Below are 11,248 nucleotides of genomic sequence, written 5' to 3'. Positions count from 1 at the left end.
AATTTTCCCCAATTCCAGCACTTGGATTTGGGCAGGAATTGGGAGAATCTCAAAGCTGCTCATCACTCCTTGGAAAAGCCTCAGTGAGGGTGTTTTTACACCCTTCCACTGGCATGAAAACAGGGTCGGGGAGGCAGTTCAGAGGGAATCTTTGAGGTTAGAAAAGACCTCCAGGATCATGGATTCCACTGTCAGTGGCACTGAAAAAGCCAATTTTCCCCAATTCCAGCTCCAGATTTGGGCAGGAATTGGGAGAGTCTCAAAGCTGCTCATCACTTCTGCGAAAGGCCTCGGTGAGGGTGTTTCCACCAGCAGGAAAACAGGGTTGGGGAAGGGAGCTCAGAGGGAATCTCTGAGGTTGGAAAAGACCTCCAGGATCATGGAGTGCACTGCCAATGGCACTGAAAAGCCAGTTTTCCCCAATTCCAGCACTTGGATTTGGGCAGGAATTAGGAGAATCTCAAAGCTGCTCATCACTCCTTGGAAAGGCCTCAGTGAGGGTGTTTTTACACCCTTCCACTGGTAGGAAAACAGGGTCGGGGAAGGGAGCTCAGAGGGAATCTTTAAGGTTGGAAAAGACCTCCAGGATCATGGAGTCCAACCTGTGACCCACCCCCAGAGCACTGAGAGCCAGCCCAGGCCTCTCTTCATTCCAGTATTAAATGTGTGTTCCAGCCAAGCACCAGGAAACAAAGGCACCACCACCAGCTCCAGGGCTTTCCAAAACCTCTCTATCCCCTTCACATGGACCCAAGCTCTCCCAAATCCCAGAGGATCGCTGATGGGAGAGGGTTTACCACAGTCTTGCAACTCTCCGTGATTCCCCTGGCTCTGCCTTTCCACAGTTGGATTCAATAATCATCTTTCCAGGGCCTAAAGGGGCTCCAGGAGAGCTGGAGAGGGATTGGGGACAAGGATCTGGACAGGACACAGGGAATGGCTTCCCAGTGCCAGAGGGCAGGGATGGATGGGATATTGGGAAGGAATTCCTGGCTGGGAAGGAATTCCTGGCTGGGAAGGTGGGGAGGGGCTGGAATGGATTTCCCAGAGAAGCTGTGGCTGCCCCTGGATCCCTGGAAGTGTCCAAGGGCAGGTTGGAACAACCTGGGATAGTGGAAGGTGTCCCTGCCCATGGCAGGGGGTGGCACTGGATGAACTTTTAAGGTCCCTTCCAACCCAAACCAGTCCATAATTCTCTGGTCTCAAGGGTCTTGTCCAACCTATGGGACTGTTGAAGAAATCCAGTGGGAAGGAGGATGGAAAGAATGATGCAGAATTTTCCAAGCACTGCTAAGGTGGAAGGGGAAGCACAGGGGGATCCAGAGAGGCAAATCTATAATTAAACCAGGAAAAGACCAGAGTGATGGAAACAAGAGACTTTTGTAACAATTCTGCATCCACTGTGGAGCTTCCCCATCTGTGCTGGACACCTCCCTCTGAGGAAACTTCTAGCAACAAAACTCTAAATATTCCAATCAATTAAGCTGCAAGATGCACTGCAGGACACAGGAGTAGCTATTTTCCCTTTTCAAATCAGTTCAACATTACAAAGATAATCTGTGATCTCTAAACTGGCCAATGACCAGATCAGAACCCACATTGTCACCAAGCCTTGGCAAGATTTCAGAGAACATGTAAATCAACTCGTTACCCTTGAGAAATCTGTGACCAGTGGGGCTAAAATTGGCTGATAAATTCCAAAGTTAGCCTGGGAAAGAAGGAAGAGAAAAATAAATTACATGGGAATCCATAAAGCAGCGACACTGGGAAAAAACAAGCAGGGAAAGTGTGTCTTTACAGGGAAAGGTTAATGAAAGAAAAAAGGGTTTCACCCAAAGATAACACTCATCAATACATCTGTTGATCCCATTGAACAGATTTCCCAGTGGTTGGAGCTGCAGGGAAAGATAAATCAGCACATCAAACTCCTGCCCTGGACATTTAAGGCCATGTAATGACCAAGCACTAAGTTTTAAAGGGATTAACAATTTTCCAGCAGGAGCTGATTATTCAGGGGGAAAAAAGGTCACTATCTCCACATCAAATCATGAGGGCAGGGAAAGCAGTAATTCCACAGTTGGTTTATCCAGCTCAAATGAAAAGCACGTCCAGGGTCGTAATTCCTGACTGGGGAAGAGGGAAAGAATTTAAACAACCTCCGTGCAAAGATCCTGCACGTGAGAATCCCTTGGAATGGGAAGCACGGGAGCAGCTCCAAGGATTTCCTCGTGCCTTGAGGACATTCCCACTTTCTGACATGTTTATTTTGGAGAAGAAGCTGGAAGTTAATTCAGTGACAAAGTGGCAGCACGCTTGTTTCACGGGATGTTAACAGCAGGAGCCACGGGGCCAGATTAGAAACAGGCAATATTCATAATTTCAAAGAAATACACCCCAAAAATAACTCCTTGCACAGGCACAGGGGATTTATTTCATCATAACATGTCTTTCTCCAACTCTGGCAAAACCAGCTTTATATTTAATCTAATTTATATTTCAACTTAATTATGAGCATGCAGCCACAGCCTTGCCAGCTCAGAAATGTGGCCCTGTGTTGCTGCTTTTAATAATAAACTGCAAACAGGCAGTAAACAACCCCAAAACTATGATGTTTATGGCTTTTTTCATTATTCAGAAATTGCACAGAAATGCTGGAACGTTTAAAAGTCTCACAGAAACATTAATCCAGCACCTCTGTTTTTAATGATGTGCAATGAGATCTGCTCATAAAAATAACTTTGCAGGGGTCTGGGCCCTCAGCTGATGAAATATTTGCACCAGTTCTCCAACTATTTAGATTTATTGTTTTAGTGGTATTAGTTGTTAGAAAACCAAGGTATTACAGATGGATGGAGTGAATAGGATTATTGCCAATTAACAGATTCAATTCCACTCCAGGAATAAACTACCTTTAGTAGGTTAATCCAGCACGAAACAGCAACTGGAAAAGCACCTCAAATACCAGAAAAGTGGGTTCAGGGATTGAATTAAAAGTGCAGGGAAAAAAAAAAAAAGAGGCTGTTCCAGTGGGTAAGAGGTGAAATATGAAAATCCTAAGGAGAAGGAATAATCTGTCAGCAAAGATGCTCCCAGTTCATTCAGAAATACGGGAGAAATTCACTTTTTTCCTCCTTTAAAACAATCTCTTTTCTCCTGAATAAAAGCAGCCAGTGAGTTCAACACAAACACAAGTGACAACTGAGTTTTGCCTGAGGACCAAAGGGATGCTCCTCCAAAAATTCCAGCTTCCTGGAATTTCAGATGAGCACCAAAGTCACTCTTCAACCACTGCCTTTAGTAATTCTTCCCACCAATTTCTGCTGATATTTCTTTTTCCTCCTTCAATTTAATGACACCATCTCCCCTGGTTGAGAAATGTCAATTAGTAGCATCAAGGATTAACTGAGTCCTTCCTCTCAGGATGATTCCTCATAAAAGAAAGCCCGAGAAATAAAGAAAATGGTAAAGAAAATGAAAAAAAAAAAAAAAAATCAAGCATGTTGGATGAACCACTCGACTCCTTCAGGGTAAAAAATTCCAGAGATGAAGAAGAACCAGAACCTTCCATGAGCTGGGATGAACCTAGATCTCTCACCCCCAGCCTGAAGGAGTAGCTTGGAATAGATCCTTGGGTTTTAGGTGATTAACATGAGGTGAAATCAAACAGGTTAATGAGGCTAAAAATGGGAATCAGATAAAGCAGCTCCGGGAAGAACTGCCAGAGGGACACAACCAAACTGGCAAAAACAGGGAAGAAATGTCCTTTCCCTCCTTTTTAAATTTAGATTTCAACCAACCAACAGCTTGGAGCGCCTGAAAAGTGCAATTTTCAGGCTGCTCTTCCCTAAAAGTTCAGTAATAAATTTTAACATGAGGTCACTGAAAGTCAAGGAGTTCAGAGCACGTGGAAATCAGGATAGGGGGAAAAAAAAAACGGGAGCAGGAGGTAAAAGTGCATCCCATTCCCTCGAGGAAAAGGAGTCTCTAAGTGGGAGCTGCTGTTTAACTAAAAAACAACCAACCCAGAGCTTTGCAGCAGCACAAAAAAAAAATACACTTAACCTGCCTCATCTGACAAGTGATGAAGAGCTTTAGTAACACTTGGCTGCTGCCTGGAGATGAAAGAATAAAACAAAGCTTCTCTTCTCATCTTAATGTGATAAATCACCCATTTCAAGTGTTCTTTTATATCACAGTGAAGATTCTCTGCCTGGTAAATAAATGGTGATGGGAAGAAAAAGCAGAGTTTACTATTAAAAGCAAAAGGTTTTATTACTTGGAGGCCTGCAAGTTGTGTTACACTGAATAAGTGGTGGTTTTCAATAACAGAAAGGGGGAAAAAAAATGCATTTAAACTCCTCTACTACTTCGAGATAAATTTGGATAAGAACATCTATTGTGCTGTAAAACCAGAGAGGATTCCAGGCAGCAGAATAACAATTTCCTTTATGGTGTTATCAAGACTGACACTGGTGAAATCAAACAGCTCTCATTTGGTCATTGGGTTTTATTCATTAAAAATATCGATACTTTTGAATTTATTCTTTAAGATTAAAAAAAAAAATCATTCACTGCTCTAAATTACTTCTATTCCAAAAATCCCTTAAATTACAAAGCCCTTTATCTTTGCCAATATCTGGTCTTTTTGACCCATAATCCCAGGAAGGTCTCTGAAGGACAAAGGAGGAATAGGAGGGGTTTATCCTCATGCCCTGCAAGGACACAAGTGGGAGTTTTCCAACAAGGACCACGGCAAATGTCTCCAAAACAGGCATTTTCTTCCATCAAATTCTGATTTCTAATGGAGAATGTAACCAAAATTAAGGAAAAAAAAAGACAGAAAAACGATCAAAACAACTTGCCAGATAAGGTTTTAAATAATTTTAACAGCAAAAAAAGATAAAAAAACTAAAACACGAAAAATCCACCACACAGTCTTGCCACAAGTCTGGCTTAAAAACCAGTGGATAAACGGGCTGCATTTGCAGCAAGCTCAGCCTAAGTCAGGCTGGGCTCTGGCTGCCTCTGCTCAAAGGCCAGGATTGAACTGGGAAATAATTCAGTGCTCAGAACTAGTAAAAGGCAATGGCAAGAATTCCATAATTAGGCCTTAAAACTCCTTTTTGCAGAGGGCTCCACGAGCTTTGCCCAGCCTTTTTCCCAGGTGAATTTTTCCTCTGTGTTTCCAGAGTTTCCCCAGTTTTCAGGTTGAGCTCAGGAGAAATTAATACAAGGAACACACTTACAAGGAGTTAACACAAGAGCAGTTATTTTCCAAGGTGATTTTCCTGCTAAATCCTGGAAGATCATCTATTATAAGCAGGTACAAATCAAAAAAAAGCAGGTGGTTCTAACTTTTATCTCCCAAGAATTGCTAAGGAAATATTTGGGATGTGCTTGTTAAAGAGAAGGGGAATTCATTGCAGTGAACCTGCCTGAGACCTGGGGATTTGTGTGAGGACACACCCAGTGCTCTTCCTTTAAATTCCACTTGGAATATCCCAAGTTCTCTCTCAGCTGTAAAATGAGAACCCCCCAAATCAATTAAATGCCCCCCTGATATCAGACAAAACTCATTGGATTGGGTTTGACCCCCATGTAGGGATCAATCTCTAAATCCCACAGGCTCTTGAAAATATAATTCCTCCATTTTCAGAACCCTTGGAAACCTCAGAATTCCAACCTGGCCTTGGACACTTCCAGGGATCCAGGGGCTGCCACAGCTTCTCTGGGCAACCTGGGCCAGGGTCTCACCCCCCTCATTGGAAAAACCTTCTTTAATCAAAACAAATCTGTATCACGTCAAACTCCTGGTTAATATCAACACAAATGTCATTTCTTGGAGTATATTTAAATATATTTCAGTTAAATATTTCAGCTGTCCTTGGAGGGTGTTTCTGGATGGTTTTGATCGCTGCACACCAACTTAGGATCACACCACACGTGGTCAGACAGGAGAGCATTAGATGAGGCCAGTTGTAACATCATATTTTAGGTTAAAATCGTGATATTTACAGGAAGAGTTTTAACACCTTTTGCCTTTTATTCTTGTTCCACCTTTAGTTTAAAATGCCTCGTTCCACGGGATGTCTGAGCACTCCAAATGCAATGAGAAGAGGCAGCCAAAGGTGACACCTCAAAGACAATATTCCAGAGAAGAATCCAAATGCAGCTTTGGAATTGGACACATCTTGGGAATACAGCACCAGGGAGGAACCCAGGCACATTCCAGCTTTTTTCCTTCACATCTTAAAAAATTTCTGTTCATAAGTGAGACGAACATTCGTCAGGTTCTACACGTCCATGGAATGGTTTGGGTTGGAAGGGATCTTAAAGATCACCCAGTTCCACCTCCTGCCACGGGCAGGGACACCTTCCACTATCCCAGGTTGCTCCAACCTGGCCTTGGACACTTCCAGGGATGAAGCCCAAATTCCTCTTACACAATTATGTCTCTTTTCCACACTCAGTAACATCATTTGCTGGTTTTCCAGCCTAATTTCAGCCCCGTTTCACGAGGACACGCCCAGAGGCCTCCCCAGAACCCCTCCCGTGTCACACAGACACCAAAACCTTCATTTCTGCACTCCTGGCTTCACCTCCCGTGCAGAATTCCACCTTCCCTCTGCTCCTGCAATCCAGTGACAGGAATATCAGGCTGCACTGGAGATTTGCTGCTGCACTGACAGCAGTTGAGTTTGGCACCTTCAGGGAAGCTACAGAACATTTCACCTTTGGATAATAAAATCCCTCCCATCAGGAGTGAACCTTTAGCCCAAAAAAACATCAATACACATCACTGCAAATAAAAGCTACCTGTGACAATGCAGTGGCAATGCACTGTTATTATTAATATTAATATTAATCTATAATGTGCAAATTGTGGCTTTCCAGGCTTCCAGTGGTCCCAGTGTGTTGCTTGAGGATTCCCACCTCATTTATGTCAGGTTTAAAGTACCATTAAAGTTTAAAACCCTTCATGAGGATACCCAGAGGAGAGGAAATAAAACACCACCAAAAGCAGAGCCCAAGCTCTCCTGGATCCTGAAGGAAAGGGGTAAATCCACATGGAACTGGCTGAGCTTTCACCGGTGTCTCCCAGCAAAGGGGATCAACCCCAGCATTGCTAAACCTGGGTTGTTTTTTTTTTTCCTTTTCTAAAAATAAGAATTGAAAATCTTGACTTGAAATCACAACTGAAATCACAAATCTCAGTTCATCTTTCAGTCTACACAGAGGAAAAAAAAAATCTCGTTGCAACAAAAGGGTGGATGAGCAATTAATGCCTCAAAGGGCAAAGAACCGACGGGGTTTTTATTTGCAGAGGGTTCTTGCTCAACTGGCACAAATTTAGGCAAACTCTGTAAACTTCCAGACACTCAGAAAAACTGCAAACACAGAATTCAAAGTCACAGGCAATGCTGCAGAGCCTCCAACAACACTGATCATCAGCAACTCCAGTTTTACTTCTTTTTCCACGCAGTACCTGACTACCCCTAATTATTAAATATCCTCAGGACGTGCTGCAACTCTTAAAAAAAAAAAAAAATTCAATAAAGAGAAATCTCCCTAAAAAACAAACAAGGAACAAGGGCAATGACTCTGGTGTCAGAGTTCTCTGGGGCTGCACGTGGCAGGAGACCAATCCAGGTGGTCCCAGTGGTCCCTTCTCAGCTTCAGAGGCTCCAAAATGCTCTGTTTGACTGAGCAAATGGATTTCCACACCCAAACCACGGAATCCTTCAGGTTGGAAGGGGCCACAGGAAGTTATTTTGTCAACCTTTCTGCTCCTGGCAGGGTCAGCCTTGAGATCAGCCCCAAATTGCTCAGGGTTTTTCCACGCCCACCTTGAAAGCTTCCAAGGATGGAGACCGGGCAGAATCAGTGGAAAAACCCTTCCAGTGCCTCACTGGTCTCATCCTGGCAAAGTTATTCCTTATTTCCACTCTCCTGGTTCAACAGCCACCACCTCCTGCCCTCACACAATCAGCATTGTGAAGAACCAGCTTCCCAATAATCCCCAGAGGTCTGGGAATGTTGCTGTTGGGCTTCCTCAAAACCTTCTCTGCTCGATTTTCCTCCAGCCATTCCGGGTCCCTCTGGAGAACAGTTTTGCCCTCCAACTGCCCCTTAAATTTGGGATCACCTGCATGGAAGTGCCTCTATTCCACCTCCTGCTCCAGGACGTGGATAAAGCTGTTCCACTCCTGCACAATCCCACTCCAGCAGCTCCAGGGAGAGTCTGACCCAGCGGCCACAACCCTCCGACCCTGCACATCCAAGCAGGGTTTGTAACCCTGAGTTATCCCAACCTGGATCCAAGGATATTGGGAGAGCTGAGCACCTTGCTCAAGGGTAGGTAAAGGACACCTGGACCTTCTCCTGACCCCCAAATCCACTCATTTTCCAGCCTGGTTGAGCTTCCCCCTCATGCTGGGTTCATTTTTACCCCAAAGCTCTGTTAGCTCCCTGGTGGACCAGCCCAGCTTCCCAAAATATCCATTCACATTCCTGAGGGCTGGATTGGACTGTTCTTCCACTTGGAAGAGGTTTGTCCTTGAGGATCTCATATCTTCCCTCAAATCTGCCTCTGATGTGACCCCACCAACCTGCTCTCTCCAGAAGTTGGTCTCCCAAAGTTCAGTTAAATCCTGGTTGTCTCTCCAGTTCCAACCTAATTCTTCAAATCCTCGTTCCTGGACATCCCAACGATCCTTCTGACTGAGCCAAGACACCCCAGGCCACAGAAACTCCACCAAAAGACAAAAACCAACCCCCCTCCCAAAAAAAAAAAAGACATCAATCCCCAAAAACCAAGCCATGAAAAAATGCAAAGGTCTAACCCAATTCCTCCACAATTACCCCACAATAATTAGAGTTTGTGACATGGTCCTTGACTGATTTGTTCTCAAAATAACAAAAATAACAAATACAGCTTAAAAAAAGGGGAAAAATGTGTCCTTAATATCATCTGTTTCTGCAAAGGGGAGAAAAAAGCTTGTCTGAGGTGCTGAGACCCCTGAGAATTTAAGCATTTCTTCTTTTTTTTTTTTTTTTCCCTCGTAATATCCATTAGTGGATTTTCCAATATCCACTAAGCAAAAATCAAGGAAAGCATTCCCTTTGTCTGCTCTGACTGAAGCTTTAGGGATAACACACACCCCCAGAAAAAAAAGAAACACCACCACCCTTGTTGTCTGACCAAATTACCTTCCATCAATATTGCTTTAGGAATTACAGGCAGACTTGAAAGATTTTACACTTGTTAAATATTTTAGTGCATTTAATATCACTCAGAAGTCAGAAAGCGATCCAGGCAAGGCTCAGATGCTTTAAGATGTTGTATTTAGATGTCAGATGCCCGTGTAAGTGGATGTAATTTCATTTTCTGACCCCCCCCCCCAAGTGAAGTCAATAAATTCATCATTATTGGCAAGCACCAAGATGCACCTTCTTTCATGTAACCTCATCCATTATTCCTCCACCAAAAGCTATCCAAGATTTCACTGGAGGAGGGGGTTGGGTTGAACAGCTCTAATGTTTCTCCCTCCAGACACCTTTTTTTATTCTTGTAAAGTGCTTTTGGGCTGGGATGTAAAAGAACTGCACCAAAACCACTCCTTCTTCGAGCAGAAATACTCCAGAAGGTTTTCCAAGCTCGAGAACGCTCAAGGAATTCTCAGAATCACAAGATGGTTTGGGTTGGAAGGGACATGAAAGATCATCCAGTTCCAACCCCAACACTTCCCACTATCCCAGGTTGCTCCAACCAGGATTTGAGCACTTCCAGAGATCCAGGGGCAGCCACAGATCCTCTGGGAAACCTGGGCCAGGGCCTCCCCACCCTCCCAGCCAGGAATTCCTTCCCAATATCCCAGCTAAACACATTCTCTGTCACTTTGAAGCCATTCCCCCTTGTCCTGTCCCTCCATCCCTTCTCCAAAGTCTCTCCCCATCTTTCTTGTGGACTCCCCTCAGGTACTGAAAGGCTGCAATGAGGTCACCCCAAAGCCTCTTTTCCAGGCTGAACCATCCCAATTCTCCCAGCCCTTCCTGATGGGAGAGATCCTCCATCCCCCTGATGTGCTCAGTGACCTCCTCTGGACTCGCTCCAAGTCTTTCAGTAAATAAAAATATCCAAAAGAATGAAAAAATCCAAAGCCCCATTTCCCCCCCACACAGTGAGAAACAAAAGGAAGGCTCCAGGTGGGATACTGGGAAGGAATTCTTGGCTGGGAGGGTGTGGGGAGGCCCTGGCACAGGCTGGGAATTAGCAAAGAATTCCTGGGATGTCCCAGCCTTCACCTCCAGCCCCCAGGGCCCAAATTCCCAAGTGCTTGTTCACAAGACCAGGTCCCTAACCCAGGTTTAAGGATGGAAAGGCAGCAAAGAGCACAGGGAAAGCAGGAAGGATGGACAACTGTTCTTTTATAGAAATCCTTTACCTAAAATAATTCATCACCACAGCAAAATACAGGCAAAAAAAAAAAAAAAAAGAGAGAAAGGTACTATTTAAAAACATTAAAAAAAGATTCCCTTTTTGGTTGGAATGAGATGATCCTGGAGGTCCCTCCCAACCCAAACCACTCTGGGATGGGGTGACAGACACACCTCACCACAGACACCTTCAATTAAGCACCAGGAAAACAACTTTATGCTTCAGAAGAAAGAAAGATGCTCCTTCTGTTTACTCCAGTCCTGCTGCAAAGCTGCCACAGGGCTTGGTTTTAATCAGTGCTGAGTTCCCTGGGTTGTTTTTTGGGTTTTTTTTTTAAGTATCAAGGCAAAAGGCCCCGAGGGAATTTCCTGTTATCAGGAATATTTCTGGAGCACTGATAAGAGCCTTCCTTGGACTTTACAGGTTCCCCAAATCTCCAGCTGCAATCTCTGCTCTTCATTTCCACTCCTTCAGCCTGTGCTGAAATATTTTAAATCAGAGCAGTGGCTGCCTGGCACAGACACTGTTTGATGCATCAGTAATGAAATATAAGGAGTAAAGAAAGCCACCCATCTGTGTGTCACTTATTTCCACCCTTCCATAACAGGAAAAACAGCCTATTTTCCTTTTAATGTTTGCTGGAGTGGATTTCAACAGAACTTCAGCAGAACAAAACTCAGCGTTGATTAAAGAAGCAAGAATTTGCCCTTCAGAACTCAGGAATTATTTGGGTTTTTGCTTGTTCTGGGGGGTTTTTAACAAGTTTGTAATGACAATACTGTGGAAAACCAAGTCTGATGAGCAGATGTT

The 11,248-nt window shown here is 44.1% G+C and overlaps 1 protein-coding gene across 1 annotated transcript in view; it reads right to left on the bottom strand.

The window, feature by feature from the left end:
- The window catches only part of CHCHD3 (coiled-coil-helix-coiled-coil-helix domain containing 3), a 147,946-nt gene that overhangs the window by 131,171 nt on the left and 5,527 nt on the right, over positions 1–11,248 (bottom strand). Inside the window, exon 2 of the mRNA XM_027665974.1 lies at positions 8,520–8,577. Coding sequence (XP_027521775.1) covers positions 8,520–8,577 — 58 coding nt within the window. The remainder of the gene's footprint in view (positions 1–8,519; positions 8,578–11,248) is intronic.

Source organism: Corapipo altera, unplaced genomic scaffold (genome assembly GCF_003945725.1).
Source record: "Corapipo altera isolate COAL_440 unplaced genomic scaffold, ASM394572v1 178, whole genome shotgun sequence".
NCBI classification, from domain to species: Eukaryota; Metazoa; Chordata; class Aves; order Passeriformes; family Pipridae; genus Corapipo; species Corapipo altera.
This window is presented reverse-complemented; position numbering and strand designations above follow the sequence as displayed.